General features: G+C 39.1%; 1 protein-coding gene across 1 annotated transcript; it reads left to right on the forward strand.

Annotated features, from left to right (window-relative positions):
- Nucleotides 1-6,361: 6,361 nt before the first annotated feature.
- Nucleotides 6,362-20,540, forward strand: LOC100264308 (endoribonuclease Dicer homolog 1). The gene is made up of 20 exons (XM_010663220.3): nt 6,362-8,108; nt 8,196-8,309; nt 11,936-12,146; nt 12,325-12,719; nt 12,818-13,049; nt 13,387-13,559; nt 13,672-13,794; nt 13,875-14,035; nt 14,180-14,413; nt 14,540-14,690; nt 14,773-14,955; nt 16,446-16,607; nt 16,684-16,779; nt 16,888-17,516; nt 17,901-18,001; nt 18,106-18,305; nt 18,387-19,307; nt 19,387-19,551; nt 19,676-20,049; nt 20,179-20,540. Exons 1-20 carry the CDS (start codon nt 6,987-6,989, stop codon nt 20,354-20,356), a joined length of 5,925 nt encoding a protein of 1,974 aa, XP_010661522.1. The 5' UTR covers nt 6,362-6,986; the 3' UTR covers nt 20,357-20,540.
- Nucleotides 20,541-23,849: the final 3,309 nt, after the last annotated feature.

Genomic DNA, 23,849 nt, shown 5'->3' on the forward strand with positions numbered 1-23,849 from the left:
CTTTTTAAAGCTAAAGCCTGCTAGAAACCTATGACTATGGGGGACCTCTCTCATATCATAGATAATTAATTTATTCTAATACATGGATCCCCCTCTCATGCTCATCCTCCTTCCAACCCCTATTTGTAGTTAATTTGTAAATAATATTTCAATACAAACAAGAATATTGTTTTTTTTTCCTTTACTGGTACTATTATATTAAAGACAATTAGCTAGGGATATGAATAATATAGTACACAGTATAGGTGGGAGAGGCATAGGCTTAGGACCACAACCCCCTACACTAGATGCCCAACCACACTCACCCACATACACTATGATCCAGTTGGCGGCTATCTTGTTTCATAATTCTTCTCTTGGCTTTTTGTCCCCTTCTCTCTCCTTCTTGCACTGTCACACACGCATATATACAGAGTCTGTGAGGAATATGGGCATGCCACATCTATGGATGGCTAGCAGCTAGCCCTTCATTTTTTTTGTGGTTTAATCTCAACCTTACCTCTCTGAGAAGGCAGTGTGTTAGTTAATATGTGTAAGTCTGGTTGCATGATGGGGATGGAGTGGGAATGGTAATAAATGAGAGTTCGTATAGGGGGTTTAGGTGTGGGGAATTCAATGGGTGGTATCAAATATTTTGTTAAGGGAAAAAAGGGGGGGTGGGGAAATGAAGGATAGGGGGCATAGAAGAATCATGGAAGGGTCTCTATCAAATAGTGGTATCCATATCAGGATGATGATGCCAACAGCTGTATAATGTCCAGAGTCTAGGAATAGATGATGTTGGGTGAGATTAAATATTGGAAACGGGACGAGGGGAGTGGGGACACATGTGAGGTAAGGGGAAGGAGAAGGAGACAGAAGAAAATCAAGCAAGCAGGCAGGCTGCAGGCAGGCAGCTGAAGAGTGGAAAGTGGAGAGTGGAGAGTGAACAGTGATCAATAGTGAATACTCATAGAAGAGCATGCACTTGAATGGTTTATGTGGGCGAGAATACCCAAATAATTCCTTCCCTCACTCCTTTTTTTTTCCCTTCATTGCCATTCCACAAACCTTCCTCTCCCCAGTCGACAGTGGGACACACCACTCAGCAGCATTAGACTACTGAGAGCTACTACGGCTCCTCTCTCCTTCTACAAACCCTCTCACTATTAGTCTACTGCCCACCTCTGCCATCTCAGAAACCGTTTAGCCTCTTTGCCCTGTTGGGTCGCTTTCCCCCAACCCTCATTGCATCACTCTTAGCCCCCATACCCACTTCTTTTTTTTACATCTCAATACTTCTTGGCAATCCAACATTAAAACTTGGTTCCATCCTTTTGCCCTTTTTTCCCTTTTTCCTCCTCCTCGTGAACTGAAAACCAATTAACAAGCACTGCCCATTCATCATAGAACAGTCATGAACATTGATTTCAAACAAATTGTACATTTTGGAACATTACACACGTCAAATCCTTCTCATTAACTGTCAACAACCCTTCCTTGGAAATTCCAAAAAAAAAAAAAAATTATAATACCCATACGCATATATGTCTGTGTAAAATGACCAACCTTATCATTATGGAATTGGGATGCTGCATCTACCTCTTCTGTTTGTGTCCGGCGGCCATGACCTACACATTCTGGATTGTTTCTCTCCATGTTTGTCTATACTGTCCGTTATGTATTTTGACATTTTGAATTCCTATGCATGGTTCTTTCTTTAGATGAGAAGGAATATATTTGCTGTGTATGTATTTTGGATTCAGATACAGTACCATAATTAACCACCAAGTCCTAATAAACTCTGGGTTGGCCTCCATCAATTCAGGATTGAGTAGTTTTGTTGGGGAAGATGTGGGTGTCCTCCAAACCCTATCCACTAATTTCCAGCCCTTATTGCCAGATTTAATTTGTAACAGGGAGGGAAAATTGGGTAGGAGCATAAACATTGTAATTGAATTGGAATTTAATTAGCCAAATGAAGGTGTTTGAATTGAATGTTTAGCATCTTAATCTTTTCATATACATTAGGAAATTACTAAATTAAAAAAAACGTATATTTTTTTCACGGTTAAAAGATTAGAAAAGCGAAATTGAAAAAAATATATAAAAATAATATTTTTTATTTTTCTCTTTATTTTCTTTTTCACGTTTTTTCCGACCACATATCGGGTTATTTTCTTATTCTTTCTTTCCTTTCATTTTCATTTTAACTAACTAAAAAAACCCACATAGGAGATGTATTAATCATCACATTTAAGGAAGATGGTGGTGGTCCAAATGTACGTGCATGCTACCAAATGTCAAATCAATTGCATGCTTAGACGCATAGTCACCAAACAATAATAATAATAATAATTAGAAATAGAAAATAAAGATTGGGTGAGAGCCTTGTATAGTACAAATGTAGAAAGGGAGAAGAAGGAGGGAATAATTGGGGTTTGGGAGGTGGGCTAGAGTAGAAAATTGAGGATGAAAGCGAAATATAGGTGGGGGAAGGAGGGTTGGACCGCCGACCACCTGATAATTGAAAATATTGTTTGGGATTTTTGTGATGAAGGCGTGATCCACATGCACTTTGAAGAAAGGGCGTGGGCCACTCTCAATTCGCAATTTATGTGGTATGGGTCCATATGGGGGAGGAGGGAGAGGGAATCATTTTTGAGACGACATTAGCATAATTGCATGTGAATGTATGGTTTGTGATCAAAGCATACCAAACTCAAAATCCCCACTTTACATTTGTTCACAAACCACCTCTTTCCATTCCCAAGTACCCATTGAAAAGGAACTAAGAAAGACTGCATATCCATCCTCCACACTCCACACTTCATTTGTATCTCATCTGCCTTTCCCTTTGTGAAGTAGCCAAATGGAATCTTTCTTCATCTCCCCCTCTCCTCCACCTCTCCAAAGAGTTACACATGATTGATTGTCTATCATGAGGACCCAAGTGCTACATACATTAATTTCATGACAAACTCACATATAAACAAAGCTTGCAATCTTTTCCGAGCTACACTTCATTATTGTTAATACAATCACACACCAATAGAAACAAAGAAAAAAAAATATTTTAATAAAAAATGACAATCAATACAATCGCTACATCCGTGAAACGTATTAACATTTAAAAAGTCACTAATCAAACGAAAATGAAAGGATCATAATGGTGAAAACTCTTATTTTCTTCTCAATTACGATTATACACTATTTTACTCTTTCATGAAACTTTAAATTATAAAAGGATTAAATACAATAAAGATAAACCCGTCATTTAATAAATAAATAAATAAATAAATTATGAAAGAGTTTTGTCCCCTTCAACCCTTAATTACAAGAAGCTCAACCCCTAACACCTTCTACATAATGTGACAAAACTTAATCAGATTTTATAGTCCAATGATAATTTATGATAAATTTACATAAAATTTTATTGATTATATGATTATTGATTATTTATCAAGAGGACTCAAATGCTCCATACATTAATCATATAAATAAAGGTTGCAATATCAGAGGTACACAACATGATCCCCTCCAAATAGCGCATGCATGTGACCCCCAAAAGCAGTCCTTCCATTTGAGTGGTGGATAATAAATCTCCCTTTTCAATCACTTCAAACCTTGTCCCCCATTGTCGTTAATTGCCTCATTTGGGCGGAGAGGCCATGAGAGTCATGCCATCACGACGAGTATGTAAAGCCCTCTTCTTTGTTTTCAGTGGGGCATCACCCATGTAACTGTCTAAGTGCCTAGTAAGTAAGTACCTCACATCATAATGTTCTAATATATCCCATTATAGCACTTAATTTTCAGATATAAGTGAAGCCTTTTTTTAAGGTCTAAAAGTGCAGCGGAATTCTGTGATGAGAAAGGCTTCCCAAACAATGATACCAGTCAAATAAAATGGCGTGGCCATATACGCTTTTGTCGTCAGGAGGTGAGTGCATGATATACTCAGCTTCATCATCCACTTGATGTCTGCCCCCTTATCATACCATCACTTTACACAGGCCTCACCCAACTGACACCTCAAGCCCATCACAACTCTTTGGACGCAATGATGGTGCCTGAAAGTTTCTTTGATTCTTCTGACCTCCAATCGACTGGTTTCCTTACATTTAGCAAGCTTCCTTCTTGGTAGGGTTGCAACTTTAACTAATTGTCAAATCTAAACGAATTAGAGTAAATATTTTCAATATTTAGGTTAAATTTGGTTTAAATTTTCTTAATCGAAACTCAATTTGAATCGGGTTTGAGTTAAAGCTCAATAATTTATCTAATTTAATGTTTTTATAATATCTATTATCTTATTAAATAATATTTATTTTTAAAAAACATGAAATTATATTATGCCATATATTTACTTTTTTTATTATCATATTTACTATTTATATTTCCACATAAATATATAAAAAATAATTTCAAAAAAACATTACACATGGATTTTGAACAACTCAACGTACCCGAGTCTAACCCAATCAATTCCGAAAGTTATAAATGATTAGAAGTCGGATTGGATTGGATTCGAGTTTATCATCTTTAAATTCGAGTTGAGCTTGGGTTAACCATCCTCCCGATCAACCGTGCAAATTGCAACCCTACCGGTTCCTTGCATGCTTTCCCCATCACTGCACAAACTGTTTATGAATTTGGGCCTGCCCAATTCTTTACACTGAGCAAATGAAACTGGGCTTTTGCCCAACTGTCAGTTCTGAAAGAGGCCACATGGCTCATTGCTATGTTAATTTGTAACCCCATTAGTCACTTGTGACCCAATTTTGCAACCCACATGGCTCACGCAATTCGTTAACGCATCATAGTGCAAAATGTGCTGTAGAGTTCAACCAGTAGTCATTGTTTAGTTTGACCATTGGTTAGCATTAATGGTATTTGTAACTGACCATTTGGTCAGTTTTGATATTTATAGCTTGGACCATTGTGGCATGTGTTGCATTTTGATAGGATCTGATACTTGTAAAATTTTTAGGCTTTTGGGGCTGTAAAGTTATGAGCTTTCCCCAAGTTAGGGCTTTCTTAAAGTTTGATGATATTTTTCCTTTTTCTAATTAGTGGACCCTTGGAATGATTCTCAATGCTCACATTCTCATCTTTCTTATATGAAGATGGAGTATCACCAAGGGGTTGATAAAACACTAGAGGGGTAATGCCATACTTTACCAAAAAGTGATTTGATTGATTCATCTTTTTTCAACTTATGATGTTGAAAAGTATTTGTGGATTTGCTCATACCAAAAATCTAACCACTCTTCTAATTTATTTTGAACCAATAATTAAGTCCAAGATTTTGAGGATAAATCTTGTACCTCTCGGTTTTAAGAAAATATCGGAGAATGTTTGATAAAATTTAATATTTATTATTTAATAAATCAAGTTGATTTTAAATTGAATTACGTTTAAGTTGTTAACTTAAAATTTGTTACTTAATTTTTACTTTAAGTATTAAAGCTGTGTGATAAAATTAATTTAAAATTTATTATAAATCATTAAATTGATATATTTATCTTCATAAATTAAAGTAGTAGGGTAAAAAAAGTTGAGTAATAATGGAGATTGTGGCGAAGTAACAAAATAAATGGTGGATGTAATTAGGGCAAATGAAGATAAAAATGGTGAATGAATATGTGAATTTAAAAATTAATTAATGGTTTTTGTTTATTATTTAAAGTTGTTGTTTGATTGTAAGTCATACTGTTAAATTATTTTACTAAATATATTTAATTTGTTTAACAACTCAAATTAAGTTATTAAGTCACTTTAAATTATTAAGTTGGTTTACTAAACAAGAATTAATTTGTTTTTTTTTTAATGCATTATCTTTTCTTTGGTGTTAGGGTTTTAATTTTTTTTTAAAAAATCCTATTACAATTTTAAAATATATATTTTGTCAAGTTCAAGGGTTTATGAATTAGTAGTTATGATGATTAAAAAAAATAAAATAAATTTAGGAATGACAATGAGGATATTAAAAAGAAAGCAGCATATAGCAAGAATTTGAATTTCACAACTAGCTGGTGGACGCCGGACACCAAGACATCTGATAGGATAGATATATTCACTTACAGGAATAAATCCAACGGCCCAAAACCTCCGATGTGGTTGACTTTTTTTCACTTAAAAATTAAAATACTCGACAGTGGTGTAGCCGGATTCCACGAGCGGAAAGTTGGGTCCCTCGTGTCCCAAAACTAGCCACGTGTCCCGGAACTTCCCCTTGTCCCAACAAAAGTAAAAATGCCACCAGTGCTCCCGTGACAGTGGCTTTCAAGAAAAGAAGCCATTCAGAAGTGGCCACGTACGCAAGAAGAATACCAGGTCAGGAAATATCTAGAGAAAGGAAGGAGTGATGGATACAAGGGGGCTGTCACTCTAAATCAGAAAAACAAAGGCGGTTAGGGCAAGGAGGCGAGGGCGAGCTATTCGGCAAACCCCTAAACCCTCAGAGTCACAGCGTTCTCCCCAAATCCAATATTTATCTCGCTCTCTCTCTCTCTCTTTCTTTCTCTCGCTGTTTCACGCAGACTGTGTGGAGGTGTGTAACCTTCTCGGCCCTAACAGAGAGGCACGGGAGAGAGAGGAGAGAGGCGCATAGTGGAAGAGAGAGAGCAGAATCGCGTGGATAGACCGTGGAATCTTTGAATCACACAAAGTTTGAAGACGAGACTTTTAACTTGAACTATTTGCGTGCTTCGTACGGTCTATCCTCGCCCGCCTCTGCTTCTCCCGCTTTCTGTTGAATCGCAGACCAGTTCTCCTTGCCCATCCGTCTATCTGAATCCCCTCATCATTTTTTCCAATTGTTTCTTTTCTTTTCCTTTTTGTTTTGTTTTGTCTTGTTTTATTTCACTTTTGTTTCGTTTTACAAAAGAAGGAAAGAGCAGAAAGCAGAAAGATGAAAGATCTTTATTTAATTTAGTTTGGTTTTGTTTGGTTTGGTTTGATTTGGTTAGAATCGTTAGATAGATAGATAGATAGAGAGTGTAATGGAAGGTGAGATGATGAATAAGGGGGTGTCGGGGAGCGAAGCTTACTGGCTTGATGCCTGTGAGGACATTCCCTGCGACCTTGATTTCCCTGAGTTTGAAAGTAATATTGTTTCTGAATCGGCGGATGCTCCTTCCAATCCGGACGGCGTGGGTGATTTCTTTGGAGGAATTGATCGCATTCTTGACAGTATAAAAAATGGCACCGGCCTCACTCCTGTTGTTGATGAAGGCACGACTGGAATTCCTGATTGCGCCGTTTCCCAGACCTGGTTTCAGACTGAGAATGTCGCAGTTGGGGCTTCCAATTTGCAACTTCATCACTCATTTGGTGTATCTGATGTGTCCCCAAATGACACTAATGGCACTAAAAGGCGGTCTGATGATGATGGGTGCCAGTTTCATGAAGCTGATAATGGGAAAATGTCATTGGATGGTAAAGCAGAATCGAAATTGGTTCATTCTCCCAAGGGAAATGGAGTAAAAAAGCATGAAAATCGGCCTAATGATGCCTCAAGGGATCGGGATTTTGATGACCAAGAAAGGTATAGCAAAAGGGCTCGACTTGGTGACTCAAAGAATGATAGGCATTATTCAACCAGAGGGCAATATCAACCCAGGGAAAGGTCCTCTTGCAGGAAGAGAAGTCGCAATTGGGAGGAGTTTGATCGGAGAGATGGGGATCAAATTAGGAGAAAAGAACATTACGGTAGCAGGAGGGAAAGTAGAGACAGGGAGTGGAGGGACAGAGAAGCCAAGGGTTATTGGGAGAGGGATCGGTTAGGGTCTAAAGAGATGATTTTTCACCTGGGTTCTTGGGAAGCTGAAAGGAATAGAGAAGGCAAGATGGGAGCGGAGAAAAACCAGGAATGCAATGGAAGTGTGACAGAGAGGAGACTCGAGGAGCCTAAGGAGAAACTTCCTGAAGAGCAAGCCCGACAGTATCAACTGGATGTTCTTGAACAAGCAAAGAAGAGAAATACAATAGCTTTTCTTGAGACAGGGGCCGGGAAAACGCTTATTGCTGTCCTTCTCATCAGAAGTGTTTTCAATGATTTGCAAGGACAAAACAAGAAATTGCTTGCTGTCTTTTTGGTACCAAAAGTTCCACTTGTTTATCAGGTAATATAATCTGGAAATCTATGCAGAATTGAAACTACATGCATCAACTGCAAAAAGTTGATATTTTGTGTTCTTATTCTATTTCAGCAAGCAGAAGTTATTCGAGAGCGAACTGGTTACCAGGTGGGTCATTACTGTGGTGAAATGGGTCAAGATTTCTGGGATGCTCGAAGGTGGCAGCGCGAGTTTGAAACAAAACATGTACATACCTTTCACAATTTCATTTACATTTTCTTTATAGGCAAAATGAGAAAATATGTTACTAGCATCAGAAAAGAGACACACCAAATTATGTATGATGTATAGATATAGTGCCAACAGGCAAGCAAAAAGGAAAATAGAGAACAAAAACCAACCTTCCTCCCTCTAATTAGAATTCAGGGAACCTACACAGCCAATCATGGCCATAGAACGATCATCTGTGTATGCGATAGTCCAATCCAAAAAGATAAACATGAAGGAAGATTTGATTGTTTGATCTAATTGGCCTGCATCGTCAAATGACCTCTTATTTCTTACCTTCCATAATGTCTAAAACAAACACAAAGGGTCGACTCTCTAAGCTTTCTACTGGTTCTTCCTTTCAAAGGAACCATACCGACTTAGAAAATTAAAAATGCATTATTCAGGTCACTCTAGACAGAGAAAAAACTAGGTGCACGGGATTCTCACTTTGGAATGATGAAGGAGCTTGTGATTAACTGGCTCATCTTCCCTTTTACACATGTAACATCTATTTAGTATAATTAATCCTCTTCTTCTGAGCTAATTAGACATAGAATCCTTCTCCAAGCAAAAAAATCCACTTTCATTTGCACTCATGGGTTTCAAACTATGCTTGTAGTTTAAGACTTTCTTCTTTCTTGGGTTAGGGAAGTATTGAAGGATTTGACAAAGAAGTTGTTATAATTGGTTCCTTCAAAGCTAATCTATCCTCCTCATCACTTCTAATTGAGCTCAATTGCAATCTTCAAAAGAAAAAAAAAATGGCCTCCACTCCTTCCAATTCCCAGTAATGGAGCTGTCCATAAAAGTTGGGACTCCACCCTCACATCCCCCTAACCTGTTCCCACATCTTTGTTATCCAAAAAACAGCTATAGAAACTAACACTAGGAAAGACTCTTCCTGGTGTATTTTTGGGTTCTAATCCTAGGTTTTAAAGAGTACTACTCTTTCCATGTAATTCTAGTAGTTTTGTCATTAGCATTTAATCTTCATGCTTAATGATTCCTAATTTAATGTAGTCCCCACCAATGGCAACTTTTTAAGTCACTTCATATGTTCATTTTTCACAACTACTGAAAAGAATTTGTATTTGTAACGGTCTTCCTTAGCCCTTCAGTAACTTTGCAGGTCTTTACTATGTCTCTAGCATCTGAACAGTTCTTCATTAAGTTCTATGTATAGCCACTGAAATTGGGCTTTGAATTGAAAGCTGTATGTTCATTGATAGTATGTCGCAAAAGCAAACGACATTTAATGCAGAATATTCAAAATGATAACTTTTTTCTTGCCCTTCCTTTGTTTCCTTTGATATCTGTGATTGTCAATTCTTGTTGCCTACTCACCAATTATTTTCAGATGCACAAAAATGTGTAATGCAATAGTGCTAAGTCTCCATTTCTAAAGCTTCACTCAGATTAAGGCGTTGTAACTAGTACCTAGTCCAAGATTATAATCCACCTATAGGTTTTTGCTCTTTTTTTTTTTTTGATCAGAAACCAAAGATGTATTAATTAAAGATAATAAAACATAAGAAGGATGATAAATCCTCCCCATGAAATACAAACCTGATCAGAACACCCATGAAAACACCCATAGGTTATTTTGATGTCATGATTAAAATGATAACCTTGATATATTAAGTTTTTCAGAAATTTTCTTTTTCTATAGCCACATTTGAACTAAACATAGGAGCATATATCTGCAAATGTGATTAATACTGAAGCCTAAAATTTGCCAGACTTTCCCATGATTTTTTCTACTTTTATTTTCAGTTTTCTTTTTTGCTAGGTGAATGTAGGATGTATATATTTTGCACCAATTAAACACAGTAGATGCATAGGTGTGCCCAAACAAGAAAAGTGCAAAGAGAAGAAAAAATAGGGCTATACATTGAAACCTAATCTATTACTAAAATCTGACATAGAGAGATCAGGCCCCTAAGAGATCCAAGACCAACCTCAATGGTTCTCAAGAAAAAATCTTTCAATGACACTGTTCTTCTTCTCTAAAAAAATCTACCATTATGCACTCTCTAGATGCACCAAAATAGGAGAGAGAGAGGGGGGGGGGGTGTGATATCTTGCCATTCTGAGAGTATGTCTCTAACAGAATAGGAAGAATCCAGTGGATTCCAGAACTTGAAAAATGCCCAAAAGCAGGTGAGGTTTTTTTCAAATGGATAAGAATTTGGTTCATGGATCTACATGGTTGTAGAAGTAGGTGAGATGCTTGACTAATTGTAACTTCTATTGTTGATTGAGCAGCACATTCTTTTATTTATCTAAAAAAAAAAAAGAATTCGGTTCACAGATCCCTCTTTTCCTTGCACAGGCATCAGTATTTACCAAAATCCATTTACAAGCGCTTTTAACATATTCTCCTTTTTTACTAATATTAAAAAAAAAAAAAACAATATTTACCAAAGGCCAACCTTTTGTCATGAGTTGATCAATTGTATCTTTCCCCCTATGGTCTCCCACAAAAAAAAAGAGAAAAAGCTCTAGATGGAACTCCTGTAACCCAAACTTCCTTGGCAGGAGATTTCATTGAACTCATCAAATCTAAGGAGTAGAAAGATTTAATAGAAAAACCTCCGTTCTTTCCCCCTTTCCACACAAAGGTGTCCTTCCCCTCTCTTTTTGGAGGCTTTGAATGAATGCACTCAAGCAAGCTAGCCACTAGACTCAACTCCCAATCATGGAATGACCTTTGAAAGCAAGGGCTCGAATGACATCTCCCCTCCACCTTTGATACTCATGCCTTTCAATCTGACGCAGTTTTGGATATGGGTAGCCTTCTTTCAAAGAGTGTTTCCTACAGCATCTTTCTAACCACAAGTTGGCCATTAGCTTGTTTCAGACTGAGATATGTCCTAGGTTACAGTTCTTCCCATCTGCATCTTATAGCTTTCCAAAGACCCACACCATAAGCCTCATAGACCTATTTGGATCCATCTCCCAAAATTTACTGGAGGTAACCCTCTTCCAAAGACAATTATGCTCCCTCCCTTGATTGGCACCTCCTAGATTACATAAACTTATTCACCTTTCTGATGTTGAAATGTAGTTTCTTGAGTAACAGACATTACTTTTAATCTCCCTTTTCTTTATTCATTAGATGAAAAAACATAGTGCACCAATAAGGAGGCTGAATCAAATCTTCCATGGGAATCTGAAGGGTTTTGCCTTGAATAAAATCTTCCATGCATCAATTTCTAGTCAAGCATATGCATGGTCAATGCTAGTCTAGCCACCTGATTTTCCATTTTACATGTCACTTGTAATCAATATAATAGTCTCTTATCATTCATGAGCTTTTGAGGTTGCTGTGTTCGAAGCTTCACATTGGAGTCCTATCATCTTTATCTCTAGGTATGCCAATTGTTTAATGCTCAGATGAGATCTTAGCATTCATGTTTATGGGTTTAAGCGTTTAATTAGAGGAAAATTAGGTTATACTCCTAAATTGTGATACAAATGTTGGTGCATTCAATACTGCAAAGTTGATACATAATTATTTAAAACCATTGTTATTATTTGATGTAAGTTGTGTAGTGCTTGCTCATTTCTGAACTTACTGCTGCTACTGTATCTCACTGCAGGTTTTAGTGATGACAGCTCAAATTCTGCTGAACATTCTGAGGCATAGCATAATAAAAATGGAAGCGATTAATCTTCTCATTCTGGATGAGTGTCATCATGCAGTGAAGAAACATCCTTATTCCTTAGTGATGTCGGAGTTCTATCATACAACTCCGAAGGAGAAGAGGCCATCTGTTTTTGGGATGACTGCTTCTCCTGTTAACTTGAAAGGTATATGTCCTATTTGCAGTAACAAGAATATCAGTTGCAGGCATTTTTGTTTCAGTTGAAACTAATGGCTTCCCTGAAAAGAGCATCTCAACAATCACTTCCTTCTTATATAAAGTTTAAGTGACATTATACTGTTGCTGCATCCCCTTTTTCAATTTTTATTTTATTTTTTATGCAGGTGTTTCCAGCCAAGTGGATTGTGCAATAAAGATTCGTAATCTTGAAAGCAAACTAGATTCCATAGTTTGTACAATAAAAGACCGCAAAGAGTTGGAAAAACATGTGCCAATGCCCTCAGAAATTGTGGTTGAGTATGACAAAGCTGCCACCTTGTGGTCCCTTCATGAACAAATAAAACAAATGGAACTAGCAGTTGAGGAAGCTGCTCAATCTAGTTCTAGGAGAAGTAAATGGCAATTTATGGGAGCCAGAGATGCTGGGGCAAAGGAAGAGCTGCGCCAAGTTTATGGTGTTTCTGAAAGAACCGAGAGTGATGGGGCTGCTAATTTGATTCAAAAGTTGAGGGCCATTAACTATGCACTTGGTGAACTGGGACAGTGGTGTGCGTTCAAGGTAATGTACACTAATTTATAGCAACTTGCAATAATTGTTTCACTTGTCAAACATATAATTTTTGGTGGAATGATTTGCTCAGTCCATTTCTTGTGCAGGTTGCTCAATCTTTCTTGACAGCTTTACAAAATGATGAGAGGGCAAACTACCAGCTTGATGTCAAGTTTCAAGAATCCTACTTGAATAAAGTTGTATCTCTCTTACAATGCCAATTATCAGAGGGAGCTGTTTCTGACAAGGATAAAAAAGTAGTGGACACTGAGACTAGTGTTAGTGTGGATGGGAGTGCTATTGAAGAGATTGAGGAGGGAGAGCTGCCTAACAGTCATGGTGAGTACTGGTTGATGATCCTTGATAATAATTTAGAATTAGGTAATTCCAGCTATTTGGCTAGCTGAACTATGCTGATATACCTGACAATTTGTTCATGCTTGGACAAATTATGCAATTGGATTTTGTCATTTTTATAAAGGTGAATGTATGATAATTTCATCAAGCAAGCTTACCTGTGTCAAACATATCTTTCTTTCCCTTATTTTCTTGGAATTCGTGATAGATCATGATATTATGATGAAGGGTGTTTTGATTCCTAATTTTGCTTATTAAAAAAAGGAAAAAGAAAATAATAGCTTGATTCCTTGTACTCTTTTGTCCTTGTATGTAATAGTTGTCTCTGGTGGAGAGCATGTGGATGTAATAATTGGGGCTGCCGTGGCGGATGGAAAAGTGACTCCAAAAGTGCAGTCACTGGTTAAAATACTTCTGAAGTATCAACAGACAGAGGATTTCCGTGCAATCATCTTTGTTGAGCGAGTGGTGGCTGCATTGGTTCTTCCTAAGGTTGAATACATATTGCAGCACCTTATAATGCATATTGTTTTCTCCAGGGCTTTTTTCAGTCAGTTTTCCTTGCAAGTTGCTCATGGTACCATGTTATGTTCTGCCACTGCAGGTTTTTGCAGAGCTTCCTTCTCTAAGTTTTATTAAGTGTGCTAGCCTGATTGGGCACAATAACAGTCAGGAAATGAGGACTTGCCAGATGCAGGACACGATTGCCAAATTCCGAGATGGACGTGTATGTCTAAATTTTATGCTTGCTTACAATTTTTTAAGGTGCTGCAATTGTCATGTTAATTGATTTCATTGTATTTGTAGGTGACATTATTAGTTGCCACTAGTGTTGCCGAGGAAGGACTTGATATTCGGCAATGCAATGTTGTTATTCGATTTGACCTTGCAAAAACTGTCTTAGCATACATCCAATCTAGGGGCCGTGCAAGAAAGCCTGGGTCTGATTACATCTTGATGGTTGAGAGGTATTTGCGTCGGCTGTCATTTCTTTGCATTAGCTTTTTTTTTTTTCATGAGATCTTTGCATTTGTTTTTATTGTGCTGGTATGTTGTAGGATTTTTCCCCGAACTAATTGTGGATTTTTCAATTACTCCAATTTTTGCTCCAGGGGAAATTTGTCACATGGAGCATTTTTGAGGAATGCTAGGAATAGTGAGGAGACCTTGCGAAAGGAGGCAATTGAGAGAACTGACCTTAGTCATCTTAAGGGTACATCAAGGTTAATTTCAGTGGATACAACACCAGGTACTGTCTACCAGGTGGAGTCCACTGGTGCTATTGTAAGTTTAAATTCTGCTGTTGGACTTATCCATTTCTATTGCTCTCAGCTACCCAGTGACAGGTACAGTTTCTACCACTTTTCATTTGGCTGATTTGTTTTAAATAAATTTAGTTTATTTATTATTTATAGTTTCAGTTGTTAGTGATGATTCATTTCCAACTCAATCTTCTTCTATCCGTTATCCAGGTATTCAATACTTCGTCCTGAGTTTATTATGGAGCGGCATGAGAAACCAGGAGGTCCTACTGAATATTCATGCAAGCTTCAACTGCCCTGTAATGCACCATTTGAAAAACTTGAGGGTCCAGTATGCAGTTCAATGCGCCTTGCACAACAGGCATGCTAGCATCATGTTGTCAGATTTGTGCCTGCTTCTTGTAATGTTCATTCAAGGGTAACTTCTTGCTTTTACTTTGCAGGCTGTTTGTTTGGCTGCTTGTAAGAAGCTTCATGAGATGGGGGCATTTACTGACATGCTCTTGCCAGACAAGGGAAGTGGGGAAGAAGGAGAAAAGGTTGACCAGAATGATGAAGGAGATCCACTTCCTGGGACTGCTAGGCATAGGGAGTTCTATCCTGAAGGTGTGGCTAATGTTCTCCAGGTTAGTTCGTCCAGTATTTATGATGGCCTTTTTTAACTAGCAATATTTCACATATCAGCAAAGATAACCTTGTTGACAATTAATCTTGATTCAATATGTAATGTGTGCCATGTGGTTCATTGAACTTGTGATCTGACCAGACACCAATGATGACTAGTCACCGTGAGGGATGGTTCTCTCTTGTTATTTTTTATTATTATTTCCCCCTTTATGGGGTTGAGTGTTGTAGAATTGGGTGTTTAGTTTGGTACTTTGACTAGACTATAGGTGGGTATCAGTGGGGCTTGTAGACTCATGATGCTGAACAACACATTCTAAAATGAAAGTGCACACTAGAAAGTGCATTGAAAGGTATTTGCTCCCTTCTTAGTTCTAACTAACAGCACAGCTATGTGCTGGCACCCAATTAGTAGCGCTGGCACGTCATCCTAGACCATATGATGCAAGGGGTTATGCCACCTTCTTGTGAATGCCCTGGGCTTCTTCAGATGCACAAGATGGTGGAAGCCCATTATGATGGTGGATTCCAAGGAAAGCGTTCCTTGAAGATTCCCTGGGAGTGCACGAGGCATAATACACTGATCAAGTTGTCTGCCTAAGATGGGATGAGGGCTGAGGTCTGAATGAGTTCAAATGAACTCAATGTGCCTTGGTGGTGAAACCAACATCCTAGGTTTATTACAGTTGTTTAAGGTTCTTGGCTTGGTGAGTAAAGATGGAGACTCCCCAAGGTGGGCACAGATGTTTTATTCTTGACATGTGCCACACCTGCATTGAACAGATCAAGAGGTAAAGGAAACCTGCCTCTATCTTAGGACAGTTGTCAGCCCTATCTGTGACTGCCATAAAGGTCAATTTTTTGATATTATTTCCTACCAAACCTGCAAATCTCAGCACCTGGATGTTGAGGCCTCTACGAGGGAAGCCTTTTTATTGGCTTTAGTCTGTGATTCAGTTGGTTTGCATTCTTTGAACCTTATGTAAGGCCCAAATGGCTTCAGTTTTAGGGGGTCCAGATCCATAAAGTTGTGGCCTGAGTTTGGGACTACTCACATGAGATTCAAAGACTTGGGAATCTTCAAAACCTGTGAGATTTCAATTCATTTTTAATCCACAGATTCCGTGTAATTAATTTCCTTTTACACCACAAACATCCAGTGGTTTTCATGAAAAAATGAGGACTAAAAAATTAATACCAGGTCTTTAGGGCTGTCATCTGTAAGGTTGTAGCTTTAATGTTTCCCATTGACGAGATATTGATGGCTCATGAGATACTTTCAACTGAGGAGATTTTGTTTTGTTTTGTTTTTGTTTTTTTTCTTTGTTTTGTTTTGTTCTTTTTTTTTTTTTACTCCGTTTTTTTTTTCCCGTTTTCTTTTTTTAATATTATTACTAGGTATGAGTTACTTTGACCTTTTTGAGGATTTCTTATCTTTCAAGGTGTTATCTGGGTCGAAAAGCCCTCAGTTAAGCTCTCTTTGATCTTGCAGGGAGAATGGATTTTATTGGGGAAGGATGGTTGCAACAGCTCCAGATTGGTTCATTTGTATATGTATGCAGTTAAATGTGTAAATTTCGGCTCCTCAAAAGATCCATTCTTAACTCAAGTTTCAGATTTTGTAGTACTTTTCGGCAATGAGCTGGATGCAGAGGTTTGATCACTTGTTTTCTGTTCTAGTATTAGTACATTTGATAAGATGGTTCAATAACCCCACATATTATGAATAGGTGTTATCGATCTCGATGGATCTCTTTATTGCTCGAACCATGGTAACAAAGGCATCTCTTGTCTTCTGGGGACCAATAGATATTACAGAGAGTCAGGTTGGTTTGCTTTTTTCCGCACTAAGTACTATCAAAATGACAAACATCTCTTACTAGATTTTCACCAATGCTGCTTGAATAAACCTCTTAAATTCTGCTTGCATGCAGTTGGCATCCCTTAAGAGTTTTCATGTAAGATTGATGAGCATTGTACTGGATGTGGATGTTGAGCCTTCCACCACTCCATGGGATCCAGCAAAAGCATATTTGTTTGTCCCTGTGGTTGGCGATAAGTCCGAAGATCCTATAAGACAAATTGATTGGGATATTGTTGAAAGAATAATCAGGACAGATGGATGGAGCAATCCCCTTCAAAGAGCTCGGCCAGATGTTTACCTTGGCACAAATGAGCGGACACTAGGTGGAGACCGAAGGGAGTATGGATTTGGGAAATTGCGACATGGCATGGCTTTTGGACAGAAGTCTCATCCCACCTATGGTATCAGAGGAGCTGTAGCTCAGTATGATGTCGTGAGAGCTTCTGGATTGGTTCCAAATCGGGAAACCATTGAAATGATGAAGGGTGAGGATTTGACCAAAGGCAAGCTGATGATGGCTGGTACTCAGACCAGTGCAGAAGATCTGGTGGGGCGAATTGTAACGGCTGCACACTCAGGAAAGAGGTTTTATGTGGATTCTGTACGGTATGATATGACAGCAGAGAACTCATTCCCGAGGAAAGAAGGTTATCTTGGTCCTTTGGAGTACAGCTCATATGCTGACTACTATAGGCAGAAGTATGTTTCACATCACCATCTTTAATTATTTAATCCTTTTTTGGATGGTTTTATTTCTTTTTCCTGATTTCTTGAGTGAAAGGAAATAAGATCTTAGCTTACCTTTTTTTTTTCCAATGCCTAGAAATATCTTGGTTCTAATGCAAGGACTGATAGCCACAATGCACCTCTGATGTTGTGCCTGAAGAAGAGGAAAGCTGTCATCAGTCTATTAAGGGAAGATTAACTACTGTTTATGTGAAACATTCAGGCTTATCAACACCAGGTTACATACATTTCCATGACAGTAGTTTATGAATCCTAATAGATTGGATAAGCTTTTCTTTCTTCCTGCACAACAAAGGGTGCTTCTGGCTGTTGGTTTTGTCTGTATATTACTAACAGATACGGTGTCGAATTGATTTATAAGCAACAACCTCTGATAAGAGGACGGGGTGTTTCATACTGTAAGAATCTCCTGTCCCCTCGGTTTGAACACTCAGAAGGTATGCAGTATGCTTTTGTCTTGTAAAATTATTCCTGCCTTTCAAGTTTGCTTCCCATCTTTTTCAGCCTCTGGAATTTGATTAGGCAAGTTGTAATTGTGTAGCACATGAAGGCGAATCTGATGAGACTCTTGACAAAACATACTATGTATTCCTCCCACCTGAGCTGTGTTTTGTACATCCACTTCCTGGATCACTTGTTCGAAGTGCCCAGAGATTGCCCTCAATAATGAGGAGGGTTGAAAGTATGCTGCTTGCGGTCCAGCTAAAAGATGTAATTAATTATCCTGTTCCTGCTGCAAAGGTATTGGCATACTTTTTTACATATGGTTTATTCTTTGTGGTAGTTGTTTGGTTATTCATTGAAGTTTTCCTCTATTTACAGATCTTGGAAGCCTTGACTGCTGCTTCATGTCAAGAGACATTCTGCTATGAAAGAGCAGAACTTCTGGGAGATGCTTACCTGAAGTGGGTTGTTAGTCGATTTCTATTTCTTAAGTACCCCCAGAAACACGAGGGACAGCTCACTAGGATGCGACAACAAATGGTGAGTAATATGGTCCTTTATCAGTCTGCATTGTGTAAAGGACTTCAATCATACATCCAAGCAGATCGCTTTGCTCCGTCTAGATGGGCTGCTCCTGGGGTGCTTCCTGTCTTTGATGAAGATACCAAAGAGACAGAATCATCCTTATTTGACCATGAAAGACCATTTTCTGAGACTGCACCAGGCAATGATCGTCATGGTGATGGATATGATGATGATGAAATGGAAGATGGTGAGCTTGAGAGTGATTCAAGTTCTTATAGGGTCCTCTCTAGCAAGACACTTGCAGATGTAGTTGAAGCTCTGATTGGAGTTTATTATGTTGAAGGTGGGAAGAATGCTGCTAACCACCTCATGAAATGGATTGGGATCCAAGTAGAGTTTGATCCTGAGGATATAGTGTGCGCAACTGGGCCATGCAATGTTCCAGAGAGCATACTCAGGAGTGTTAACTTTGATACTTTAGAAGGTGCCTTAAACATTAAGTTTAACAACAGAGGCCTGTTAATAGAAGCCATTACTCATGCTTCACGGCCATCTTCTGGAGTCTCCTGTTATCAGCGGTTGGAGTTTGTTGGAGATGCAGTCTTGGATCATCTCATTACAAGGCACTTGTTCTTCACATACACAGACCTGCCCCCAGGCCGGTTGACCGACTTGCGGGCTGCTGCCGTAAACAATGAAAACTTTGCTCGTGTCGCAGTTAAACATAAGCTCCACATTCACCTTCGGCATGGGTCGAGTGCCCTTGAAAAACAGGTTGGTATCTTCTTCCTTCTTTGTTATTATATATCTCTGGATATGGAGGCTAAATGCTTATGGAGGCTTTCAATTTCAGATTCGGGACTTTGTGAAGGAAGTTCAAGATGAATTATCAAAACCAGGGTTCAACTCCTTTGGTTTGGGAGATTGCAAAGCTCCAAAAGTTCTTGGTGATATTGTTGAATCTATTGCTGGTGCTATTTTCCTCGACAGTGGACGTGATACTGCTGTGGTCTGGAAGGTTAGTTTCAGTATAAGGACCTAGTTCTTTTTCTCCTTTTTCCTTGAATACACTTGGGGTTGTGGGGGGTTTTTGAATGGGGAGATTGAGACTCATATTTCTGACCTTGCAATTTCACTTCCAGGTTTTCCAACCTTTGTTGCATCCAATGGTTACTCCAGAAACACTCCCAATGCATCCTGTGAGGGAGCTGCAAGAAAGATGCCAACAACAGGCTGAGGGCTTGGAGTACAAAGCCACTCGAAGTGGCAATTTGGCTACTGTTGAAGTATTCATTGATGGTGTCCAGATTGGGATTGCTCAGAATCCACAGAAGAAGATGGCACAGAAACTAGCTGCTAGAAATGCTCTTGTTGTTTTAAAAGAAAGGGAAACAGCTGAAGCTAAGGAGGGTGATGATGAGAATGGGAAGAAAAAGAAGAATGGTAGCCAAACATTTACAAGACAAACATTGAATGATATCTGCTTGCGAAGAAATTGGCCCATGCCAGTCTACCGGTAAGAAATTAAACACAAACTTTGTATTTTTTCGGCTTATATACAAAAAAAAAGAAAAAGAAAAAGAAAAAGAAAAAGAAAAAGAAAATAGTAACAATTATGTGAATTGATAATCCCATAACTTTGAAGGTGTGTGAATGAGGGCGGTCCTGCACATGCCAAGAGATTTACATTTGCTGTGAGGGTGAATACAAATGATAAGGGATGGACGGATGAATGCATAGGAGAGCCAATGCCCAGTGTGAAGAAGGCCAAGGACTCTGCTGCGGTTCTGCTTTTGGAACTTCTAAATAAATGGTACACCTGATTTTTTAGGATCGAGAATCAGTTCTCCTTGTAACTGGATGAAGCTGCTCTGCATGTAACTTTATGCTGTTTCTCCTTGGAACTGTTTTTTTTTTCTTCTAATTATCAGAAACAAACAAAATATGTATTAATTATAAATAAAAGTTTATGAGAAGGACTAAGAGTCTTTCTCACAATTACAAAAACCTGATAAAATAATGGAGACTTGTACAAAATAGGTTTAGCCCACGTAAGAATATACAAAGATGGTATCTCCTCAAACCCAAACAAGGCTCCTCTTGTTATTTGAGCCTTTTTTATACACATCAAATGTTAGTTGGGCTCAATGGCATTGAGGGGAATGCTTTAGAAGAGTTGGTATAAGATACCTAGAAAGAGGAATAGAAGTTATGTAAATCTCACATTCTTTTATGACCTTCACTTGTCTTCAAATATCTTAGCATTTTTTCTTTTGATACACAATCTAAATCATTGTGAAATAAGAGATTTGTTGTGTGTAGTCTTAAACTTAATCCGTCTTGGTTTGTTCGAATAGATTGTCGTAATATCAAAATTATTAAGCAATATAAGAAGAGATGGTCAATCATTTCTTCACTTTTCATATATAGAATGCATCAATTAAAGCTAAGAGCTTTGTAAGGTCTTTTCAACTATAACATGTCATTGATGTTTTGCCTTCTTGTGTGTCATTAGTCAAGACATTGACCTTTCAACTATAACATGTCATTGATGTTTTACCTTCTTGTGTGTCATTAGCCGAGACATTGACTTTAGATGAGACCTTAAATTTCTATAAAAATTTGTTTGGGAACAAAAGAATTGAATTTGATAAATTGGATATGGCCATGAAGAATAATTTTATCGGGAATAAGCTTGAAGAGGATAATAACTAGACTCTTGCATCTTGGATGAATGGAAATAAGTATGAGTAAAAAGGGACATGAATCTTTTATTGTCCTTAATATCCAAATCAATGAGGTTACAACTTGCGACAAAAATTAAGATTCCAAGAAAAAAAAAAAAGTTATCAAAGATAGTTGGTATGGTAAGAATTTTAAGTGTGACAATTCTATGAGGACTTAGAAATTGAGAGCACTCATCACAATTTTTCTCAAAAACAAATTCTCACCCTCATCATCTTTTGTAAAGTGTGTAGAATTTTTTTGAAAAACCTATACAATAGCCTTTAAAGGGCATTTGATGTGGCTATCTAAATGAAATGTTAAAGTTTCATCTATTAGGATGTATCCCGATGTATCCCTTAAATGCTCAAAATAACTTGATGCCAAAGCGGAAAACTTTAACTAATGAATTTCTAAAGATACTTCCCTACGAGAACACGATTCCTCATAGAAATCTTCTAAAATCTTAAACATCCACATATTTTAATAAGTCATAATTGATAAAATGATATTTTTTCCTTAACCCTAACCTAAGAAAAACTTCTTGCAATTTCTCAACCCCGAATCTTTTGTAACATTACTTATGTTGAAATCTTGCAAAGAGATAAAAATTAGTTAGGAGTGTGAAACAAGTATAACTAAATTAGAACTATTCCATCGCCTAATGACAGTTTTTTTTTTCATCCATTCAATATTCTTGAAAGTCTCATTTGCAAGTCACAAATAGAAAGGTTAAATTTTAAAAAATGAAAGAAAGAGAGGGCGATAGCGAGGGGGAGGGTGACGACGATGTGGTGAAGTCGAATTGGAAAAGGCAGAAGTTCGGGGTGGAATCGAAGACCTTCGAAGTAGAGGTGGAAAAGAGAAAGGGTAAAACCTTTCTATTTATTGTGGAAAGCAAAAATGGTGTGTCCTCTTGGGTTAGAATGGGGTCGGCAAGTGTTGGGGCGTTTTTGGAAAGGATGGACCAGTGCATCAAGGAAGGGAATAACGTTAAATGGGAGAAGGGATGGAAGGAAAAGGGGCGAAGGTATTCCATGGTGCGAGAAGCGAACAAGGCGGGAAGCTTTATTAGGCTAGGAGTCGTTGACGCGGAGGAGAAGTGGTTCAGCATTTGCATCCCGAAAGGAAAAGGGGGAAGAGAGGGGTGGGCAGCCATGGCTAAAGTGGTGCGAACCTTGTTTACAAGGGTTGAGAGAAGGGAGATAAACAAGGACGAGCCAAGCCCTAACAGAGTGCCACCTGAAAATGGGGAGAGATGGGGCAGATGGGGTAACATCGGATTAAGGATGGAGGCTAAGGGAGAGGAAAGTTGCAGAAATGTGGCTCGGTTGGGTCAATGTCTGATTGGAAAATGGGATCCTAAAGCAGCAGGAGGAGGGGACTTAGAGAGAATGGGATGGCTGATGGCGAGTGTTTGGGGGTTAAAAGGGAAGCTAGGGTTGGCCTGGATGGATGAGGGTCGGGCCCTGTTGGAGTTTGAAAAGGAGACAGAAGCTAGGAAAATCTTCGATGGTGGAGCAAGGTGGGTGGGGGGGATTCATGTTGATCTGAAGGTGTGGAGCCCGTGCTTTGGGTGTTTGGAAGAAGGGATTTAGAAGAGGAAGCATGGGTGAGGGTAAAAGGCCTCCCACTGTCGTTATGGACCCCTAGTATCTTGCGAAGGGTAGGAGATGAGTGCGGGGGCTTTGTAGCCATGGATGGGCCGACGGAGAGAATGGAAGATCTCCGATGGGCGAGGCTTTTGGTGAAGACGAAAAGGGGGACGTGGCCAAGCTCGATAGAAATCGAGGTCGAAAAGATCACATATCTCCTCCCGATCTGGTGGGAAGCAATGCCGCTGATCAGAAAGAAGACGGAGGTCTATCAGAGTGCAGAAGGCTGTGAGGAGGGGGACGACGGAGATGCACGCGCGGGCCGGCGAGTGGAGGAGTGGAGCAGCGCAGGCATCGAGGCTCAGCTTCGGTCAGATGATGTGATGGATGGGCTGCCGGATGGGAAGGGTAGGGTCTTGTCGGGGGGCCGGATCCAATTCGGGTCGTTGACTCGAGAGTCAGAGAATAGGGCGGATGAGGGGTTGAACCCGTATGGGCCTCACGGTCCCAATAAGAGATGTAGCTTTAGGAGGGAAGGGGGGCCTAGCCCAATTCCAATGGTTGGATCTGGTGCGTCAAAACTAGCTAGCAGTGGTGGGCTTGGGACGACGGGCAGACAGAAAGGGCCAAAAGGCAAAGAGAAAGCCCTAGAGGAGAGTTATGGGCCACGAGCTAGGCTATCTATGGATCTAAGAGTGTTCAGTGGGCCGTCTTCGAGCGGGCTACAGGAGAAGGGGGCTCAGCGAGGTGGGCCGCCTCAGCGATCAGGCCCGAAAGAGTCTAATTCAGGCCTGTTGGGGGTCTCGACTCTGTCTGGGCTGCTGGTTGATGCCAATATCGAGCTAGAATTCCTAAGGGTAAGGGAGATGGAAACTGAGATCGTTCAGAAGGCCAATTCACTCGAGGAGTTGGCAGACAGTGCTCTCCATAAAGAAGTTATGAGGTATGAGGTCCTACCATCTTTAGGGGGTTTACGGGTATCCGGGAATTCTTCTTC

The sequence above is a fragment of the Vitis vinifera genome, chromosome 15 (genome assembly GCF_030704535.1).
Source record: "Vitis vinifera cultivar Pinot Noir 40024 chromosome 15, ASM3070453v1".
Lineage (NCBI taxonomy): Eukaryota > Viridiplantae > Streptophyta > Magnoliopsida > Vitales > Vitaceae > Vitis > Vitis vinifera.

Bases quoted from the DNA above. Each gene is read 5' to 3' on its own strand.
- LOC100264308 (XM_010663220.3), top strand. From the start codon at position 6,987: ATGGAAGGTGAGATGATGAATAAGGGGGTGTCGGGGAGCGAAGCTTAC. The intron at 12,147-12,324 runs GTATATGTCCTA...TTTTTTATGCAG, and splicing joins TTCTCCTGTTAACTTGAAAG to GTGTTTCCAGCCAAGTGGAT. The intron at 12,720-12,817 runs GTAATGTACACT...TTTCTTGTGCAG, and splicing joins GACAGTGGTGTGCGTTCAAG to GTTGCTCAATCTTTCTTGAC.